Source organism: Heteronotia binoei, chromosome 12 (assembly GCF_032191835.1).
Source record: "Heteronotia binoei isolate CCM8104 ecotype False Entrance Well chromosome 12, APGP_CSIRO_Hbin_v1, whole genome shotgun sequence".
Lineage (NCBI taxonomy): Eukaryota > Metazoa > Chordata > Lepidosauria > Squamata > Gekkonidae > Heteronotia > Heteronotia binoei.
The window spans coordinates 74,529,015-74,544,267 of NC_083234.1; the positions used below are offsets into that span (position 1 = coordinate 74,529,015).

The 15,253-nt window shown below is 51.7% G+C and overlaps 1 protein-coding gene across 8 annotated transcripts in view; it reads left to right on the forward strand.

The window, feature by feature from the left end:
* The window catches only part of SPTAN1 (spectrin alpha, non-erythrocytic 1), a 95,190-nt gene that overhangs the window by 73,034 nt on the left and 6,903 nt on the right, over window positions 1-15,253 (forward strand). For 4 of the 8 annotated variants that reach the window (XM_060251309.1, XM_060251307.1, XM_060251308.1 and 1 more), the window contains 9 exons: window positions 1,772-1,870; window positions 2,681-2,840; window positions 3,670-3,746; window positions 3,869-4,078; window positions 6,106-6,402; window positions 8,381-8,493; window positions 9,696-9,713; window positions 12,178-12,240; window positions 13,758-13,812. In XM_060251309.1, the coding sequence (XP_060107292.1) occupies window positions 1,772-1,870; window positions 2,681-2,840; window positions 3,670-3,746; window positions 3,869-4,078; window positions 6,106-6,402; window positions 8,381-8,493; window positions 9,696-9,713; window positions 12,178-12,240; window positions 13,758-13,812 (1,092 nt within the window). The remainder of the gene's footprint in view (window positions 1-1,771; window positions 1,871-2,680; window positions 2,841-3,669; window positions 3,747-3,868; window positions 4,079-6,105; window positions 6,403-8,380; window positions 8,494-9,695; window positions 9,714-12,177; window positions 12,241-13,757; window positions 13,813-15,253) is intronic. The other 4 variants (XM_060251311.1, XM_060251312.1, XM_060251313.1 and 1 more) reach the window with 1 other exon arrangement.

Genomic DNA, 15,253 nt, shown 5'->3' on the forward strand with positions numbered 1-15,253 from the left:
ATCCCCTGGCTGCATTGCAACAAAAGGCTTTGGTGTGCATGAAAAACAGCCTCTCCGCCAAAAGCGAATTGTTCAGCTAACGTTCAGATCACACTTTGGATATACCGTATTTTTCGGACCCTAAGACGCACTCCCCCCCCCAAAAAAAAGTGGGGGGGGGAAGTGTGTGCGTCTTATGGAGCGAAGGTACGTACCTTCCTGGGGGGGGCGATCCACTGCCTCTGCGTCCGATCTGGCGCTTCCCCTGCGCCTCCCTGCCTGGCTTCATCTTCTTCCAGCAAGCACTGGGATCGCTCCACGTGGCCCCACCGCAAACACAGCGCTTCGCGAGCGCCGGCTGCGGAGGGGGCAGCGTGCTTCCTCCTTGTCTGTCTGCCTGGCTCCACCTCTGATGCTTAAAGCAAGCGCTGGGATCGCTCCCTCCGCCCTCCGATTCCAGCGCTTGCTTTAAGCATCACAGCTGAAGCCAGGCACACAGGCAAGGGGGAAGCACGCTGCCCTCTCCACAGCCGGCGCTCGCGAAGCGCTGGGTTTGCAGTGGGGCCACGTGGAGCGATCCCAGCGCTTGCTGGAAGAAGATGGAACCAGGCAGGGAGGCGCGGGGGAAGCGCCGGATCGGAGGCAGAGACAGTGGATCGCCCCCCAGGAGGAAGGTGCATCCTAGCGTCCAGAGCGCCTTATGGTGCGAAAAAATACGGTAAGCTTTCTGTTCCAGAAAGCCATTGTCAGGTTCTGTGCAGCACTCATCAATTCCACCTCCTTGATGTAAATCAAATTAGACTTTATTTCTGACATGCATGTATGCAGCAAAGACAGACTTTGCTGAACAGAATGGCATTGGTCCGTTCACACCTTTTTAGATTACAACCAGCCATTAATTACGCAGCGTTTCAGGCGCCCAAATTCTGGTGGGCTAAACATTCAAAGAATAAACCTTAGCAATACCCCCCCACACACACACACACAGTTTACAGTCTTTCTCAAAAGTGGAAGTTAAAAGCTCCTGCCTGCAGGGGCGGCGCTGGGGTTTTTGCCACCCTTGGCAAGGTCCCAGCCCCTGCCCTCCAATGGCCCTGTTTGCATGGTGTAACACTTGCTCTTGAGTAGCCCAGCATACAAATGCCCGGCCACACTCTGCCTCCCCGCAGCGCGGGGAAGTGCAGTGGGGCCGAATGGCCCTGTTTGCACGACGGGCTCCTCTTGAGGAACCCAGCGTGCAAACTCCCGGCCCACTCCTCCTCCCTGTGGCACAAGGAAGTAAAGCTGGACTGGATGGCCCGGTTTACATGGCGGTCTCCTCTTGAGGAGCCTGACGTGCAAACGCCCAGCCCCGCTCCACCTCCCAACAGTGCAGGGAAGCCGAGTGGGCTGCTGGCATGTGGGGAGGGGGAGCCTAGAGGTGCCCCGTAGGGTGTGCGGTGCCCTAGGCAGCTGCGTACATTGCCTACTCCCACACACCGGCCTTGCTGCCTGAGAGATAAGAGGTGGCCTTCACATCTTTCAGAAGAATGTGTGTTGCTGGCTGGGGTGGAATGGCTGTTTATGTTTTGTTACAGAAGTGCCGGAAAAGGCAGTGCAGAGCAAACAGGGGATAAATCAGCCCCCCCTCTACAGTCCTTGACAGCCACTGAGGTCCTGCCCTTTGGCAGCCGTGCACTAGAGAAATGTCTTTGGGCTTCTTTGTGTTACTCGATCGTACTGCTTCCATCTTGCCATCAGCAGCAACAACAGCCGTTCTGTTTCAGCTCTTACAAACGTGCCTTCCTTCCAGGGCTTGCTGAAGAAGCACGAAGCGTTCGAGACCGATTTCACAGTGCACAAGGACAGAGTGAACGATGTCTGTGCCAATGGCGAAGATCTCATTAAGAAGGTCAGTGGGGCCCTGGGTAGCCCGGGCAAGCCCGATCTCAGAAGCTATGCAGGGCTGGCTCTGGCAAGTGCTTGGGTGGGAGACCTCCTTGGAATACCAGCTGTTGGGAGGTGGGGGCAGGCTTTATTCAGCCACCTCTGAATATCTTCCAAGCCCCCAGGAGTGGTCCGTCACCAGAGGTTGCCATGACTTCCAGGTGCACACACACACACACACAAGTACAAAAATACAAGCAAACGAAGAAAAGGACGGTCAGTAGGGCCACAGTGCAGCGCTACAGGCTAAGCACAGGGCGTGTTTCCAAAAAAGCAGTTTGCAAGCTGAATGAAGCAACTTCTGCCGAGGGAAACAGTTGCTCACACTTCCCACCTTCCTCTCTCGCATGGAGATGTCCCTCTTTGAAAAATCCATTCATGTGCCCTTTTTTTAAAAAACCCTCTTACCTCAACCAGCAAGATCTCTCAGGCCCCCCTTCCTCTTTTTTGTAAAAATGCACACGATCTTTACACTTGGCCATAAAAGTCGACAGTCCTTAGCTATAAATCACACCCTTCTCTGCACAACGGAGATTATGTTTGAAGTAGCGTCTGTCTCTTCTGAATATGGCGCTCTGATTTTATTGAAACTGTTTTATGATGTTTTACTTTTGTTTTTATCGTTGTAAGCCTTCCTGAGCCCGCTTGTGGGATGGGGCGGGATAGAAAGAAAATCCTTAAATCCAGCTATGTGATTCTGAAAGAGGGGAATGGGCAATTCGAGACAAGAGGAACCACATGTCTCCCCTCCCCTCCCCCCCCCCCCCTTTTGCAGAACAACCACCACGAAGAGAACATCACCGCCAAGATGAAGAGCCTGAGAGGCAAAGTGTCTGACCTGGAGAAGGCTGCAGCCCAGAGGAAGGCCAAGTTAGATGAGAACTCCGCCTTCCTCCAGTTCAACTGGAAAGCCGATGTGGTGGAGTCATGGATAGGTATGTGCAGCCTCTCGAGGAGAGGAGGGAGAACAAAGGTACCCATTCACTTCCCCTTGAAAGACTGGGACGTTTCCAGCTAAGTGACAAGGGAGACCTGAGAGGTCACCGCTGGGACCCAAGCCGTGATGGTTAATACTGAATTTGTAATGTACCAGATCTTCAAATAGGCCTCGATGATGATGATGATGATATTGGATTTATACCCCGCCCTCCACTCTGAATTTCAGAGTCTCAGAGTGACTTACAATCTCTTTTATCTTCCTCCCCCCACCCCAACAGACACCCTGTGAGGTGGGTGGGGCTGAGAGAGCTCTTGCAGCAGCTGCCCTTTCAAGGACAGCTCCCACAAGAGCTCTGGCTGACCCAAGGCCATTCCAGCAGCTGCAAGTGGAGGAGTGGGGATTCAAACCCGGTTCTCCTAGATAAGAGTCTGTGCACTTAACCACTACACCAAACTTTTTTGTCTGATGACTTCTGTCTCCTGTAATTTATTTTATTTGTTATTTATTTATTTTTAACAAATTTCTATCCTGCCCTCCCCTAATGGGTTCAGGGTGGGATATAAATTTAGTTTAGGGGACAATCTTGTTGTCTTTTGGTACTTGATGGTGAGTGGCCCTTTCCCCTCTGTTTTCCCTGCCCAGTGTTTTTGTGAATCCCGTAGGTTCCCAACTCAGTAAAGAAAGGAGGGGAGGGGAATGGAGATACCAGGCTTGATGTTAAGAAAGCAGCTCCCCCTCCCCCTGGCTCAAAAGTTTCCTCTGCCTTATTTTAGGAAGTGGGATGTCGAGTGCAGGATTTATTCTGTGCATTTCTCTTCTTCTAGGTGAAAAGGAAAACAGCCTCAAGACAGACGACTACGGCCGAGATCTCTCTTCTGTGCAAACACTTCTCACCAAGCAGGTTGGTTAAAGCTGGTGTTCTGAGCAATAATACATGAACTTCAAACGCTGGTTTTGGGGACTGGGAACATCCCTAAAGGCAGCAAGTATTAAGCAGAATCTGTTCCCGTCTTAATGTTCCAGGAAACCTTTGACGCCGGACTCCAGGCCTTCCAGCAGGAAGGGATTGCCAACATCACGGCCCTGAAAGACCAGCTCCTCGCCGCCAAACACATCCAGTCCAAAGCGATCGAGGCCCGGCATGCCTCTCTCATGAAGCGCTGGAACCAGCTGCTGGCCAATTCTGCTGCCAGGAAAAAGAAACTCCTGGAAGCCCAAGAGCACTTCAGAAAGGTGAGTGTGAAATCTGTAGAAGCCAGTCATCGATGATCAAGTAGAAGAGGGCTGTGTCTCTGTGGACCACTGGCCGTGAGGCTGAATGATCCCCCGTCTGCTCCCTTATTGGCCTGCATAAGGCACAGTCAGAGAGGAGGTGCTTTCGGGTCTGACAGGCATCTTAAGCAGATGACCCCGAGCCATTTGGTACTGGTAGAAAGTCCCCTCCATTTGCAGCCAACTTCTGGTGAACCCCATAAAGTGTTCAAGGCAAGAGATGTTCAGAGGTGGATTGCCATTGCCTACTTCTGTGTCACAGCCCTGGACTTCTGTGGTGGTTTCCCATCTAAGCGTTAACGAGGACCAACCCTACTTAGCTTCTGAGACCTGACGAGATCAGGCCCAGTCAAGGAGATGCAGTCCTAGAGAAGGAAAACAGCACAGATCACAGGAAGATAAGCTGCCTTTTCCAGCTCATAGAAATAATGTCTTCAGTCACCAATGTCAAGCTTCATTTCTAGCACAGTAGTCTCACATTTGCTGCCTGTATTTGTGGTGGTAGACTGGGGTGCGTGCATGGCCATGTTGGTCTGAAGCAGAGTTTGAGTCCAGCGGCACCTTGAAGACCAACAAAGTTTTATTCCTGGGATACGCTTTCACGTGCATGCACATGTATGCATGCAGAAACTTACCCCTGGAATAAAACTTTTGTAACGGCACCTTAAAACTGAACAGTGATGAGACCTTTAAATCCCTGGGGGGTGGTTAAAGGGTGGGCTCCTTTTTAACCCCCGCCTTCCTGCATGGTGGTTGTATAATAAACATCTAAGAACATGATCACGTGTACACGTCATTAATAGCAATATGTGATGCTACCTTACACTGATCGTTGGTCCCCCTCGCTCCAGAGTGCCTCCTCTGACTAGCAGTGGCTCTCCATCATTTCGAGCAGAGGGAATCCTTTCTAGCATGGCTACTTGAGATCTTTTTCATTGGGAAATGGCAGGGCTGAGACCTGGTGCTCTGCCACTCTGCTCCCTCCCCAAACAGACCTTTGTTGCATCTAGCTCCCCACCCCCCCCCCTCTCAAGTCGTGTACTCTGATGGGCTCCCTCTGCAGTTAGGCAGAGGCCTGCCCTGGCCCCTTTTGAACCGCTGATACGAGGCAGAACCCAGGAGATTTCTTCTTGCAAAACCTTGATATATGACTGAGCTGCAGTCCTTGGTGTTGCGAGCTTGTCTAAAACGGCAAGTCTTGCCCTGAATAAAAACTGCCTCCTTGGAAACAGAGGGACGCCCTGAATTTGAATTTATACAAAAACAGAAAGAATTGGGCCAAACCCTTCTGAACAAATCAGCTTCCTGCTTCAGACTGATCGTGCGCCTGTTATCTTCCAACGGACAACGCACTAGAGGCCTTGTTTTTTGTGTTGGGTGGGGTGCCTTTTGGTTGAGATGGCGAATCCAAGGGGGTTGGCCAGCTGAACGGAAAGGCCATTCCTAAGCAGTGTGTTAATTCAGTCACTGATTCTCGTTCTCTGTTTCTAACCAGGGGTTTTCCCTTCCTCTCCCTCTGGGCCCAGGTTCAGCCATGTGCTCTGAGCAACAGCCTTCATCTCCTCTCCCCCCAGCTCCCTGTACATTCTAGAGCGGAGGCTGCTTCAGCCCTTTATGCTGCAGTTGGTGCCCCTTTTGTACTGCCCTCATGCCAGCCATTATTTGTGGCTCATTAGGCCAAGAATTAAGCAAACACAAAAGTTTGGAGAGGCTCAGCTCTGCACATTTTTGTTGCTGTTGTTCTAAATGGACATGCCGGACATCCCATTACACGTCTCAGCAGCGCTCAGGCAGGCAGGGTTTTTTGGAGGGTGGGTGTGCACAACTGTGTTTGTTCAGCTGCTGCTTCTGATGTCATATTTTTCCCACCTTCTCAGAGATGCTGGCCCCTCCCTTCCCCCACATTTCGACTGTAAAAGTCTTGCTTGAATGGCCTTCTGCTGGCCTCTGCTCCTTAACGAACCTCTGGGCGTTTCTGTCTTTCCAAGGTTGAAGACCTGTTCCTGACTTTTGCCAAGAAAGCTTCGGCCTTCAACAGCTGGTTTGAGAACGCTGAGGAGGACCTCACCGACCCCGTGCGCTGCAACTCCCTGGAGGAGATCAAGGCCCTGAGGGAGGCCCACGATGCCTTCCGCTCCTCGCTCAGTTCTGCCCAGGCTGACTTCAACCAGCTGGCTGAGCTGGACCGCCAGATCAAGAGCTTCCGGGTGGCCTCCAACCCGTATACCTGGTTCACCATGGAGGCTCTGGAGGAAACCTGGAGGAACCTGCAGAAAATCATCAAGGTGACTAGCAATTAGGCCTCTTCCAGTGGGAGGAGCTCCTCCCACCCAGTGTTGTCCCTGCCTGGTCTTCTGCCTGGCTTTTGGGGGAGCGCTGCACTCATTTTAGGTTCTTTCCCCAACCCCGCTTGTTCATCATGGAATTTCCCCCCTCACCCACCTTCCTCCAGATTAGCTGTTTGGGTTAGGAAAGGGACCTTCATCCATGGCAGCTTCCACTGGCATAACATGTGTAACTTGATTAGCAGTTACCGAGTGGAAGCCCCTGGGAGGTACGGAGGGGTGCGTTTTGTTTTCAAAACATGAGATGTTGGAATCAATGAGGAGTCTTGCTTTAGCACGTAGCAGTTCAACAGCAGATTCCTGTGGCTTCTGAGTTTTAAGCTAGTCAGGGGCCAAATAAAAAGCAGAGGGATTCAGAATTGAAACCGCAAAAGCGGGGCGGGGGGGAGGAATCAGGAAGACAGGCTGGAAAGGGCCGAAAGGATTGGTGAGGGGTCTGGAGACCAAGTCCTATGAGGAAAGGTTGAAGGAGCTGGGCATGTTTAGCCCGGAGAGGAGGCGACTGAGAGGTGATAGGATCGCCATCTTCAAGTCCTTGAAGGGCTGTCATATAGAGGATGGGGTGGAATTGTTTTCTGTGGCCCCAGAAGGTAGGACCAGAACCAATGGGTTGAAATTAAATCAAAAGTTTTCAGCTCAACATTAGGAAGAACTTCCTGACCGTTAGAGCGGTTCCTCAGTGGAACAGGCTTCCTCGAGAGGTGGTGGGCTCTCCTTCCTTGGAGGTTTTTAAACAGAGGCTAGATGGCCATCCGACAGCGATGAAGATCCTGTAAATTTAGGGAGAGGGATTTGTGAGTTTCCTGCATTGTGCAGGGGGTTGGACTAGATGACCCTAGAGGTCCCTTCCAATTCTATGACTGGCAGCAGTGCTGAGGCAGGGGGCGTGGTGGGGAATGGGCTCTCACCCCTCGGGACTCCCAGCTTGTTCTCTGTTCCAGAAGAAGGCTGCCCATCCCCCACTAATCAGGCTGTTGCAGCAGGAGTAGCTGAGAGCCATTCTGGCACGTAGGTCCCTGCTTGGCATGAAGCCCGGTAGCTGACCAAGCAGCCGCTCTGCCTAACCTACCTCCAAGTGTCCTGTGAGGATAGGAAGAAAGATGAAGGAGCATCCTGCACAGAGCCCTGAGCTCTCTGGGGGGAAAGGTGGGGTGATAATGTGAACATAATAGTGGAAAGAAAAAGGGCTGCCTTCCACGGTAGTTTAGCCCATTAAGAACATAAGAGAAGCCATATTGGATCAGGCCAATGGCCCATCCAGTCCACCACTCTGTCTCACACAGTGGCCAAAAAACCAGGTGCCATCAGGAGGTCCACCAGTGGGGCCAGGACACCAAAAGCCCTCACACTGTTGCCCCCCCCAAAGCACCAAGAATACAGAGCATCACTGCCCCACACAGAGAGCTTCATCTATAAGAACAGAAGAGTAGCCATGTTGGATCAGGCCAGTGGCCCATCCAGTCCAACACTCTAAGCCAGGTGCCATCAGGAGGTCCATCAGTGGGGCCGGGACACTAGAAGCCCTCCCACTGTTGCCCCTCCCAAGCACCAAGAATACAGAGCATCAGCACCCCAGACAGAGAGTTCCGTGAATACCCTGTGGCTAATAGTCACTGAGGGACCTCTGCTGCAGAGCTTTAACCAAATGCTTCTCCATTGTTGAAGCCACAGTGTTTCGCACATGAAGCTGCCTTGTGCTGTGTGCAGTCTCTGAGCAGAAAAGGTCAGTCTTGCCTACTCTGATTGGCAGCTACTCACCTGACCCTTCACAGCTGCCGCTGCCAGGGCCCAAACATGGGATCTTGAGCTTTCAAAGCGGATGCTTTATCCTGGAGCTGCAGCCTTCCCCCGCCGAGCCTCTGCTGATCCCTTAAGCCCCTGTTTCCCCCTGGGGTTCACACGGCTTTCCATTCTTCAGGAACGTGAGCTGGAACTGCAGAAGGAGCAGCGCAGGCAAGAGGAGAACGACAAGCTGCGCCAAGAGTTTGCCCAGCACGCCAATGCCTTCCACCAGTGGATTCAAGAGACCAGGTGCTGACTCCCCCCCGCCCCCAGCCGCCTTCCTCTCAGACAGAGACTCTCCTTTCAGAGCCACCAGTGGGGAGTCGCAAGCTAGATTTCCCTCTCGACGGTAGAGAAGCTCCCTTGACGATGAAGTGGCGTCCAGACATTTGCTATTGAAGAAGCCCGTCTTGCTCATCTCCAGAATCTGGGCCAGCCTCACACTGGAGGTTTCTGGTTTGCTGCCTGCCCTCCAGATGGCGTCGCCACGGGGCATTGCGGAGGGGGGCAGGTCCATACGAGGCAGTGGCTTGCGTTCACTTAGTAGATGGAAGAGTAAATCCTTCGTCAGCCCAAATGGACACTGGGTGGTTTTGGGGCCGGCCACCGTTTCATATTCTCTGACTTCCCAGAGAAAATACGGGAGAAGAACAAAGCCATAGCCAAGATTTCAGGTTTGGTGGGGCCCACAGCAGGATTTATTGTTTGGAGGGGCCACCCGATTTGATGGCCCTGGGCTCTTGGCACTGTAAGCTGCCTTGAGTTCCACAAGCTAACCGCCCCCCCTCACCTGGGCAGTCACAGCAGCTCTGCTCCCACCTCCCCTTTCTTATGTGCCCATCTCTCAGAGAGATAGAGAGCTCTTGACTGTCCCCACCCCCTTTGCTCTGCATACTGGGTTAGGGAAGGGGAGAGTCCAGCAGCAAGGCTACTAGTTCAGAGCAGTGGTGAGCAAAGGGGACAGATTGGGGGCCCTCCAATGGAGGGGCCATACAGTGGCAAGGGAGGGGGGGGTTGAAAGGATGGGCCTGGCCCCTCCTGCAGCTACAGGCCTGGAGAAGAACTGGGTAAGTGGCACTTTGCTGCAAGGTGGCGTAGAGAGCAGATGTTGAAATAGCATACAGCTGAGGAGTAGTTCTTTGAGGATGTCACTTTTCTGCCCTTGGAACGGACGCTCCTCTTTCATCTTCTGTATTTTGTTCCTAAGCATCAGACGTCAAAGAGTTTGACAGAAGGGCATTGGAGGAAGGGGTTTGGGGGGAGAACAGGCCTCTTGCAGGAGGAATGCCCAGTGTGCTAGCGCCACCTGTGGGTGGATTTGCTTGGATTCTGAAATGTGTATGGGAGCAGCCTTTGCTAATGTGCTTTTCCCTTCTCTCTCCATCCCTCCCCTTCTGACGTCTGGGACCACTTTCTCCGGCGGCCTGGTGTTCGGGCATCCCGTTCTTCAGAACCTACCTGCTCGATGGGTTAGTACCAGATGTCATATTTCAGACAACCTCTTGTTTGTATGCGTGTGTGTGCGTGCGCTTCCTCCTGCCATTGCTTTGCTTGTGAGAGCCGTTGTCGGAAGCCGTCTCGTCTGAGAGCCTCTGCCTGGGATGTGCATGAGCAGCTTCCCCATCTGCTGTCAGAGGCCCAGGAAACAGAGCCCAGGGCAGCTAAGGAGGAAGCAGAGTCTCCTGGCCAGGTTGGCCCTGTGGCTTTCTCCGTGGCGGAAGGAGATCCAGACAGGGACGTGCAGTATCTGTAGAGCCGCTTTCCATTATTCTACAGTTGAACCGCAGGTGTCATCCGCACCTTCACATACTTCAGATCAGACTTTGAAGCCATCTGTTGGCTGCAACTGCATTTCAAAGAGTGTCCCTTCTCGAGAAGCTGTTCTATCCCCTTCAGGATAATGGGTGAAGAAAGGCGTTCTGCTTTTGCCAGCTAGAAATGTTCCATGATTCCAAAAGGTGCCGTGTGTTTATAGGACTAACGTGATAAACAGCTGTCGCTTAGCATCTTAACTTGACGGCTGCTTCTTTCTGCTGCAGCAGAAATACAGTTTTTTTGGCTGCTGAATCTCAGTAAAGGAATTCTGAGCTTTTAGTATGCTATGTGAAGTTGGGAGGAGAAAATATGTCCCCTGTCCTCCAATTCTCAGCTGCGTTCTGATGGCCAAGAAGCAAACTGCCTGAAGCAAATAGCACAAAGAAGTCTTAATCCAGTGAAGAGTGGTATTTCTGGAACAAGGGGGTTGTCCCCAGAGTCACATGACATGCAGCCTGCTTTTTAGACTACACTGTTAATCTTGAAGGAAAAGTGTGTGTGTGAGAGAGAGTGAGAGTGAAGTGGCCCTAATCTGGCCAGCCAGATGCTTCAAATGCCATACGAAACCCACCGCTGTATCTGAAGAGAGATGGCTGTTTGGTGGGGAGGGGAATCAGCAAGTAATTTCCCCACTTTTGAACAGAGTTGGAGTCCAGAGGCACCTGTAAGACCAACAACATTTAATTCTTGGTATAAACTTTCATGTGTATGCATACTTTTTCAGGTCAGATCTGATGAAGAGTACATGCGCACAAAAGCTTATGCCCAAAATTGAATTTTGTTGGTCTTTCAGGTGCCTCTGGACTCCAACTTTGTTCTCTTGCTGCTGACCATCACGGCCGCCCACCTGAATCTTTCCCCCTTTTAGACACAGTTCCTGATGAGAGCCCGCCTCTTTGGCCTTTGTGCTGGTGGGTCCTGCCAGAATCTGCCAAGTCCTGGTGCTGTGGACACTTGGTGCTTTTGCTGCGTACTGGGGGGGGGGGCAAACTGTGGCTCTTTCATACATATTGTGTGGCTCTCAAAGCCCCCAGCATCCCATTGGCCAGCTTAGAGAAGGGATTTGTCTCTTTAAATAACTTCATGAAGTCAAGTCAGCCAGCAGCTTGGAGAATGCATTTAAAGTTGCTTTCTTCCCACCTCTCCCTCCCCATCTATTTGGCTTTCTCACTTCCGTGACACGCTGAAACAGCTGACATACATGTCTTGTGGCTCTCAAACGTCAGATGTTTATCCTGTGTGGCGCTTACATTATGCAAGTTTGGCCACCCCTGCTGTATACAGAGGGCAGCTAGATTAATTTGGGTATCCAATTATAGGATGGGATGCAGCTTTTTTAAAAAAAAGCTAAGGAGAACTCTTCACTTGCCATTCCAGGCTGTCTTTAATCAGTCAGCAGCCTTTCACCTTGACAGCAAATCAGTCATTCGTGAGCTGGCGATTTCAGTGTCAATCCAGTGCCTTCCCTCTCCGTTCTCTATATGGGAAACCACCCTCCCTTTAGCTCCTTTTGAGAGCTAAAGTGAATAGCCAACGTCCTCGGATGACAGATCTGTTGCTGGGCTTTACCATTTCAGGCAGCAGGGGTGTGTGATGGGGGGAATCAAATACGGAATGTTCCCCACAGGTGAAAATAAATCCCTCACACAGATAAAACCCTGGGGGTTGAGGAGAAGGACAGGCCTGTGCTTCTGCAGTGGCAGAGATTATCCAGGAGTGAGTTACTCTCCCTCCCCCCCTTGATTCACAAGCAGGCTTGCCCAGGAGACTGTGTGCTTGGTCCCTTGCTTGGTCCCTTCAGTCAGGTAACAGATTTTTGGGCAGGAAGGCCCTGGGGGCAGGCGGCCTCAGGTTAGCTGGCTCTGTAGAAGAGGGCAGCTTCATGCGTTCGCTTTCCCCCTCCCGTTGCCACGTGGGGCTTCGGCTCCTTGGCGTGAAGCATCCTCTGGTGCCCGGAGAGGCGGCCCTCGCCCCGCTGCCCACGCTGGCTGGCGTCTGCCGGGGCAGCGGGGTGCGCTGTTGCTTGTGACTGTTGCTGTTTGAGAGCTGGTTCTGGTTTGCAGTTTTGTACTCCCTTTTTCCCATCCGGAATTCACTTGGTTTCTTTTCTTTGACTAGCATAGCATATCGTCGTGTCATTCGTGTCTATCAGTATGAAGTTGGGGATGATCTGTCTGGAAGGTTTTTCTCCTTATTTTTCTTCTCTCACTGTGTTTTATTTTTTATTTTATTTTTTTAAACTGCACACTCCTAATCCCTAAGACTCGCTTTCCTTTTGACTAACGGTCACTGCTGTGAGATGCTGTTGGCGGGGAGGGAGCGTGTTTCCTGGTGTCGGCTCACAGCTTGCCTGCCGCCCAGAGCATCCTGGGCACACGTTTGGACCTCTTTAAAAAAAAACCCCGCACTGTGAGCTGTAACTTTCTGGGAGCGAGAACCGCCCCCCCAGGGCAATTTGGTCCCTTTGCATTAATGACGCCCAGCGATCCTGCCGCCAGAGTTAGCCTGGCAGCCTGCCCCCTGGTGTTGTGGAGGGCAGCGTTTGGTTGGGATGAGAAAGGACACACCTGACTTCCCACCAAGAACCGCCATTTCACAGGGGCTCAAAGGAAGTGCAGCTCACCTGCACGGTAGCCGAGACTCGCTGTTTGTACACAGGTTGTCCATCGTGATCTTGCACCATAAATGTTTCAGGACAGAGGCTCTGAACACACTGTGAAAAAAACAAAAAACTGCTGCCTTGTCGCTGTCGAAAAGGAAACACGGAGCGATTTTATTTGGCTAGTTCATCCCTCTAGCGTTAATCTTGGGCTGGCCTTCCAAGGGCCATTTTTATTAACTCTCCTCTGTGTCAAAGTTGCAAACAAACCATATTATTGTTATTACTATTTTTAAAAAGACTAATCCTTAAGCTACGGCTGCACCAGAGCTCCCCCTCTCTTCCGTTGGGGTGCCAGAGAGAGAGGTCCCTCTTAGGGGCCAGCCGCTCTCCAGGGGATCTCTGCCCGGCCCCTCCTGTATGCTGTGGCCTCTTAAGCCGACCGAGGGGAGTGGGCCCTCCCCGTTACCTTTGGTGTTCAAACTGAGCCAGTGGTTTTGTGAAGGTTTTCCACACACGTTCTCTGTGCAAAGCCTCGCTTAGAGCTCCTGTCGTCCATTGGCAACCCAAGCTCATCTCAAGCGAATCACCTGTGGTTTGTGTGTGTGGGGCACAGTTGTGGGGGGGTGGGGGAGGGAGGTTGCACTGGGGAAGCCTACTCAGTCCATCGAGAAGGTGAGCGCTTTGGATTTGGCATGATGTGTTTTCATACGGCTTGCGGAATGGGGCTTGAAATGAACTGCCCATGACTGCCAAAAGCTGGCTGGCTCAGAAATGGCTCCGGAAGTGCCCGCTGGTGTATTTTTTTATAACACCCAGTTTGAATTCGAAGCTTTTTTCTCATTTAAAAACTGGCAAAAGGGCTGCGATAGCAATTCTGCCTCTGGAAAAATCTCCAAATTGTGAAGGAGACACTGATGGATTCTAGCCAGGGCGCAAGTGTTTTGTTTGTTTTTTTAATTAAATCCTGCTTTGGCAGTGAAATTAGGCAATCCACCGAACAAGCATGGCATTGATTTTGAGCCCCATCTGAGTTTTTTCCTTTTCTTTTGCTTTGGTTTTTGAGAGCCCTGTCCTCACTTCCACTCTTGTGTTTTAGGTCTTGTATGGTGGAGGAATCGGGAACTCTGGAGTCGCAGCTGGAAGCCACCAAAGTATGGACTTTTCCCTGCAGTTAATCAAAGGGCCTTGGGAAGATTTCCCTTAATTATTGTGTTATCTTGAATTGACGTTCAAAAAGGGGTTCTTTGTTGGCTGTGGTCCGCCTGCCTGGTGTCTTGTAAGGAGGAAGGTTTGGATCTGGAGGGGTTTGCGAGAACAGCACAATCCCAAGCTGGTTTTCCCTGTACAGCTGACCACCCATTGCTCCATTAGACATGCCTTTTGAAATCCCCCCAGTCGGAGGTAAAGCCACATGGACTCCTGCCGTTGGATTTGCAGTTGTTCAAAGCCTAGCCTCAGAAGCACTCTCTCTTCTGTGGATGTCCTTCAGTTCAGTCATTCTGTGATCGTTGGGTGGAATGTGTTTCTATTCACTGAAAGTTGGTGGCCGTGGTGACATGGCAGCGACCCTTGAGTACTCCTTGGGGAGGGGAGGCGGGGTCAGCACATGGCATTCACTGTCTTGTGAATCCCCAGGAGACAGTATGGGTCTGGGGGGGGGGGGAAGGAGCTTGTGTGTTAGGAAGGCACATGATCCAGCCAATCTTGCTGCCATTGGACAGGGATGGAGGACCTCTGTGGAGCCCAGCAGGTGTCAGTTTAAGTTCCAAGATGGAACCTGAACCTCATAAGTGAATTGCCCACATGCTTATGCTGATCCTTGCGCAGTGTGTTTTGACTTGCTGGTTGTCTGCAGGAATCCACACAATAGCCTGCCTTAATTTTAAGACAGAAGATACCCACTTTGAAAAGCGATGGAACACGAGAGGCATTTCATTGGCGCATCAGACACTGTAACAGACCAATCGCCTCTCCAGAGACATCCATTTTGTCACAATCCTCTAGCCCCGTCTGCTAATGCTCCTTTCTCTGGTTTTACAATACCGTGTTCCCTGCTGGTGGAGGGGAGGGCCCTGATGAGGGCTGCTCATCTGCTCCCTCTAGAGGCAGGGCTGTCTGAACTTAGACAGGGTTGCTGTCTCCTTTGGTGGGGGAAAAGCCCCTCCGGTTCTGGTCCCGCCTGCTGCACAGCGGCAGGAAAATCTCAGAGGTGTTGACCTTCCATCGCTTCCTTCCTTCCTTCCGGAGTGGAAATTCAGCTCTGTTAGCAACTGTAATTACACGAATGAAGCATGAGAATCACTTGGAACCAATGTTCCCTCTTAAGCTGCAGAGTCTTGTGAGCAAAAATTCTACTTCGTGGGCTACTGGCATTCAAGTGGTGAGCTCCTGCATACATTAGTGTGCTCTGGGGTCCTCCTTCCTGAGCTAAGACAAAAAGGTGTGAGCTGGAGGCTAAAAATCTATGAGCTAACTCAGCTTAGAGGGAACACTGCTTGGGACACGGTTAATCCCGGAGTGAAAGCGCGGTGTCTTCGACGTGGTTCTCCTGGTTTCAACCAGCCACCCCCTCCCGACTTGCATCCTCCACGA